We start from the raw sequence: 6,209 nt of genomic DNA on the forward strand, positions 1-6,209 counted from the left end.
TATCACCAAAAAGAGGCAAACAGTCTACACTGAGAAGTGCGTCTGCACCCACCAAATGACTTTATTTGTAAAATAACTCTTGATGGATACGCTACATACCAGACTCCAGGTTCAGGATATTAAACAAATGAAAACACTTGGTTTTCTATGAGTTATACTAAAAGGCAGCCGAAAAGGATCAAATCAGAGCAATAATCTAATAAGCAGATAGTTTACAGAGAAGCAAGCACAGAGTGTGGTACGCCCTGAAGGGTTCTGCACCCACCTGAGTGCCCATCACCACCTGCCACACGGGCAGGTCAATACCTTCGTGTGCAATTAACCAATATTCTGCAACAGCTAAAGTACACCTCCTTAAGTGGGAAATCAAATGGCATTTTGGGTTTCTCTTTTTATCAGACGATACTGACGGTCCTGGGAAAACAAGGCGTGCATGAAATATCAAAAATTTAATTTACCTGACAGGAAGTAACAAACAAAAATAGTTACAAAATCAGGCCACAGGAATCAATCAATGTGAACGCCCGACTCGCTCCTTACGCAGTAGTCTTTCTGAGCACCTGAAATGTGTGAAGAGCAGCATAAAGACCACTGAATTCATTCATCCAACATACTAGTGGGAAGGAACATTTTAAATTCCAGCTGGAAAAACTGGCTACTTACCCAGTTTAGATTTGGGTTTTGTTTTTTTTTTTTTTTTTACAAGTTCTGTGGTTCATACTCAAAGTTCAATTTGTGTTTAACATTTTTCAGTTCAGACATGTCAAACCCTAAAAGAACAGAAGGCTTGTGAGTTTTTATGGCTTTCATGCAAATGTACCTTCTTTTCCCAAAGAACGAGGCCACGTCGATCTTCCACACCCACAGGAGTGAGGAGAGCAGCTCTAGCTCCTTCTTGCTGGGGTACGGTCTCCTGTGGAAGTAGTCCCTCAGGAACTGCTTCTTGTCCTCGTAGGAGCGATCCTCGTACTCCCGGGGGTTCAGGGCGAGGATCTGAAGCGCGTCATCAGTAACGAGCAGCCCATCTGTCCTGCTCTCATTCTTCTGTCTCTTGAAAGGCATGGCACTTGCTGCCGCCATTTCAGGAGCGGCTGTGGAGTCGGCGTTGATGACAACAGGTCGCTCCTCCCCGGCCCTCGGGTCGTCCGCCCCAGTGTGGCCATCGGGCAGCTTCCTCTTCACAGAGAAGCTGGACTCGTGGATCACATCCCCGTTGAGCAGGAGCAGCCCGCTGTTGTCGATGAAGCCGGGCTGCAGCTGCAGGTCTGAGCTGCTGTCCTTTGGGGCACTCCGGCACCGCAGCAGGTGGATGGCGATAGCCGCCAGGGTCATGTTCCCCGTGTAGACCCCACAGCAGTGGATGCACTTGAATGCAGGCGACTTCAGGACTGTGTGCACAGTGGGAGTGATGTGGTGCCTCTCCTTCAGGTGCTCCTCATATACCTCCGTGGTCACAAAAGTGCCAAAGCAGAAGGGGCAGGTCATCGCCTGCTGGCTGGGGCTACTAGCAGCACCCTCGGGCTGGGGCCGCACCTTAATGTACACAGGCACAAGTGCCTTTGAGTGGATGCCTGCAAGCACCGCCAGGTATACCTCCCGCTCACCAAGCTCGTCCCTCGGCAAGAGGGTGATGAAATCAATGTGGGGAAAGAGCAAGTTGCCAGCGGCGTCCACGTCCAGCTGGAAGCCCCTGCTGTAGTCCACAGGCAGCCTTCTCTTGCCCAGATGCTTGGTGCGGCCGTGCTCCGCGAGGGCCCTGAGGTCGTGGAACGTACAGGGGCAGAAGAGGCAGCCCAGGCCATGTGTCAGCAAGTGGCGGATGAGCTCGCCCTCCGGGATGGGACATTTGCAGGACAGACAGCGGACAGTCTTCTCCTTCACCCACTTCAGGAACGGTGCACAGGCTGCCAGCTTCTCAGGCTCAAGCCTCTCACTGGGTTTGGCCTCGCTGTGCTTGTGTGCCACTTCCATGTGGACCTGGTACACGTTGGAGGGAAACAACTCGTTGCAGACAGGGCAAGTCTTCCACTGCTTAGCCTGTTTGAGGGCCTGACTTGTCTCCGACATGGATGATGAGGCCTGAACAAACACGTTCTGAGGTGTGCCCACCACCACGGGCGGTGGGGGCAGGCTGGCCGCCCCAGGTTGTAGCAGCTGGAGGGGCATCTGGGGTGGGGCAGTGGCTGCAACACCCCCTGGAGGCACGGGCAGAGTGACCGAGACCGGAGCCAGTGTGTATGTGGGGATACCATTCACCTGCTTCCCCGTGGGGATGAGCTGCCTGAGGATGGAGCCCGAGGTGAGGAAGGTAGTGCTGGGTGCAGCGCCAGGCCTGACGGGCTGGCTCACAGGCAAGAGGCTGGTGCCAACAGACTGGCTGAGCTGCAGGACGCCAGGCCGCACGGGCTGACCCACTGGAAGGACGCCCGACACAACAGGTTGGCCAAGCTGCAGGACACCAGGATTCATGGTCTGGCCCACAGGCAGTACCCCCGATGAGACTGCTGACGTTGGAGGAAGCAGCCCTGCAGGGACCACCTGGCCAGTGGGAAGCGCCCCAGATGTGGCCTTCTGGCCTGCAGGAAGGACCCTCAACGGGACTGTCTGGCCGGGGGGGAGTACCCGAGACGGGACTGCCAGCCCAGCAGGGAGCACACCTGATGGAGCCGTCTGGCCAATGGGGAGCACCCCTGACTGGACCACCTGACCAGCCGGGAGCACCCCTGAAGAAGCTGTCTGTCCCGAAGGGACAACCCCTACAGGAGCCACCTGGCCTGCAGGAAGCACAGCTGGGGGGACTGTCCGGCCCACAGAGATCACCCCTGGTGGAACAGCCTGCAGAGCCCCAGGGGCGACTGCATGCCCAACAGGAAGGACGCCAGGCCCGGTGGGCCTGCTGCCGGGGAGAGCTCCAGCCCCAGCAGGTCTATTCAGGGGCCCAACGGGCTGAGTGAGGGGCAGAATCCCTGGACAGATGGTCTGGTTCACAGGGAGAACACCGGTCTCAGTAGAGCTGGCTACGGGCCCAACAGGCTGGCTCAAGGGCAAGACAGCGGGGCTCACCGGCTGGCTGAGGGGGACACCGTGGGACATGAAGACAGGCTGCGGAACTGGCGTCGGCAGAGTCAGGCCATTGGGGCCCACTGACAGTGGACTGGAGACAAGTGCCACCTGGGACTGGGTGATGGCAGGGGAGGCCTGGGAGGTGAGCGCCCCTGACGTACCCGAGGCCACAGAGACGGGCTGAATTAGGGTTTGGCTTTGGCTACTCTGCGGCAACGCAAGATGGAAGCAAGGAGGCGTGGCTGGGACCCCCGGCGCATTGCTGTTGGGTGGGACGGCCAAATGTGCAGCTGGTTTGGGGGCAATCGTCATTTGCTTCAAAAGTCCAGTTTTCTTAATGTGCTCTGAGATCACAGACCTCAGCTTATTTTCCAAGTCCCGGTGTGTATCTGAAGTCAGAATGTGGTACATGAGAGCATCCTGGCTGCTGGCACTGGCGCTGCACTTTTTACAGTAGTACCTGTCGGTGGGCAGCATCTTCTCAGCAGGAAGAACGTCGCTGGCCTTCGACGGCTCAGCCACCTCCTCGGTCCGTAGGCCGAAGTAGGTGTTGATTAGGTGGTGGAAGTGGGCAACCAGCACGTGCTTCTTCATGCTGTAGTACAGTGTGTTTGAGAAGCTGCACTTCAAGCACGTGAAACTTGTGGCGTCGCTCCTGGAAGGTCGCGCTTCGCCTAGAATGTTCACTGGGTAGTTCTGCGCCTTCCGAGCAGGCGCGTGGAACATTCTCAGGTGCTTCCCCACGACTTTGGGCTGTGACGCAAACGCACACTGTGGACAAGGGACCACTAGCTCCTGGTCCATTTCATCCTCGTGGCAACGATGCAGATGATTTCTGAAGGAAGTGGGCACCTTTGTCGAGTATTTGCAGAGGCTGCAGCAGTAGGGCTTTGGCCGGTACCTCTGTGAAAAGCAGCACAGTTGGGTAAACCATCTGAGGCCATACCTTCTCTACCCATGAGCATGACCCCAGATACCTCCATTCCATCTGATCTCTCCTCAGGGAACCAAGCTTTCTAAGCCAGATCAGTGAGGTTGTTTCCCATGAAGGGCCAAACCCAAAAACAAAGGCCAGAGAGTAAATATTTTGTGTCTGACCACGCAATGTAGTCTTTGTTGTAAATACTCAACTGCCACTGCGGCATGAAAGCACGGCTGTACCCCAACAAAACCTCACTCTGTGAACACAAAAATTTCAGACAACTTTCACATCACAGAATAGTTTTCTCTTAATGTTTTTTCAACCATTTAAAAATGTAACAACTCCTTACTCTTAGCTCATGGCCACAAAGAAACAGGTGGCGGGCCAGATGTGGTCTGCAGGCTGCAGTCTGCTGACCCCTGTTCTCAGCTGTCCACTAAGACCCCAAGTATCTCATTACTTAGTCAACTAAAAAACTCAGTGAATTCTCCACAAGAGACTGGTTACTTTCTCTTAGTTCCAATGTTGTTTTAATTCCAAATTCTAAAGGTTTTACAACTTACTATACTTTCAACTTACTACAGCCATCATCTCACTTCCTCCATTTCCAGTGCTTAGCACACAGTAGATTGGTCCCCAGTAAAGAAAGCCACAAGCAGTAGAGAGGATTGACCTGAAGCAAGCCCACACTGTGAATGACCCTAGGTAAGAGAAGACCACAAAATACAGTATGCACATATTTAGTCAAACCTGGAGGAGTGCAATACACTTCTGGTAAGATGAAGTAATAGGCAGACAAGCTACACAGACCCTCTTCAGCAAAGAAGAGAGAAACCAATGGACAAAGATACAGAAGATATTCCTGGAGCCCTGAGCATTGAAAGGAAGGATACAAAGTGGATTTGGCACCAACTAGTGGAAAAACCTGAATGAAAACAGTGAGTATAGAGACAGTCAGAGCAGTGAACTGTCAGCTACTCTGATGGGACCAACAGCCTGAATATTCCCCAGTGGTGTTGGGACCTGAGAACTAACCTAAAGATCAGCCTTGGTTGCCAAGGGCTGCAGGGACAGCTGCGCTGGTGGCCTATGACTAGGAAGGGAAACAGCAAGAAGGAAGACAACCCAAACTGTGGACTTTCAGCTATCTGGAGGATGAAGCCATTTCAAATGTTTACAAGTGGTGGCCATTTTGGATTTTAAAGTGACAGCATTCTCATTCGGATTCCAGGGACCTAAGAATAGGCTCCGTTTACTAAGGATGGCAGGGACATACAGGAGGCTGACAACAAGAAAGGAAACAGGTGGTAAGTGTGTAAGTGCTGCCAACTAGTGAATAGAGGAGCACAGCACAGTACCCTGCTTACACAGATAACATACAAAGAAAACAAAAATCATGGGCAAGTCACTCTACCATACAATCACCAACTAAATTTAAACACAAAAACGTCACAATGCCTCAGAGACAACAGAGCATCACAGTCCACACAAAGAAGCAAGATAAAGCAAGAGAAACAAGGGACCAGGGTACAGACCTAAAATACATCCCTGAAGAAGCAGCAGTATTGGAACTCCTGATAAAGAATTCAAAAGAATTACATTTAGGTATTGTGGTAGTTATGTCTGTATGTCAACTTGGCTGGGCCTGGTTGAGAGGCTGGGCAGCTGGTGGAAGTTATTCCCCATGATGAGACTGGCAATCAACTCAATGGTGCCATCTACCACAAGAAGCTGAGTAGCTGTCTTTGGGATATGGTCTGCCTCCTGCATGGAGAAGCTTTGAGAATGGTCTCCAGCCTATGGCATGCCTGGACCCTGCATGTAGCTGTGTTGTTGCTCAGCAGCCTGCTATGCTCTGCTGACCTTGGGACTTACAATGGACTTAAGTTAATGGCCTGCTGTGTGGTTTGGTAACATTGGGACTGTGCAACCTGGGACTTCTCAGCCTCACCAGCAAGCAGCTGTCTGAGTGAAGAAATGCCTCTAGCTCCAGTGGGCTGGGAGGAGAAGGCAGAGCTGGACCCCAAGGTTGAGGGGCTTTCACCCAACCCCTAGAGCCTGGTACTTTGAACTTGGACTTAAAAGCCTCCAAATTTTAAGAATAAACTCCTGTTTCTTAAGGGCATCCCATTTATGGTATATATTCTTGTCAGAGTGGCACTAGATAACCAGAACAGGTATCTTCAACGAATTGAGAGGCAGATCAAGGAAAACACTGACAAAA

General features: G+C 52.3%; 1 protein-coding gene across 1 annotated transcript in view; it reads right to left on the bottom strand.

The window, feature by feature from the left end:
• Nucleotides 1-699: 699 nt before the first annotated feature.
• Nucleotides 700-6,209, bottom strand: part of ADNP2 (ADNP homeobox 2) — a 36,142-nt gene continuing 30,632 nt past the window's right edge. The window contains exons 3-4 of the mRNA XM_007953298.1: nt 2,602-3,966; nt 700-2,538 (exon numbers count right to left, since the gene is read on the bottom strand). Coding sequence (XP_007951489.1) covers nt 700-2,538; nt 2,602-3,966 — 3,204 coding nt within the window. The remainder of the gene's footprint in view (nt 2,539-2,601; nt 3,967-6,209) is intronic.

The sequence above is a fragment of the Orycteropus afer genome, unplaced genomic scaffold (assembly GCF_000298275.1).
Source record: "Orycteropus afer afer isolate SDZICR_OR568_19922 unplaced genomic scaffold, OryAfe1.0 scaffold00385, whole genome shotgun sequence".
In the NCBI taxonomy this organism is placed as follows: domain Eukaryota; kingdom Metazoa; phylum Chordata; class Mammalia; order Tubulidentata; family Orycteropodidae; genus Orycteropus; species Orycteropus afer.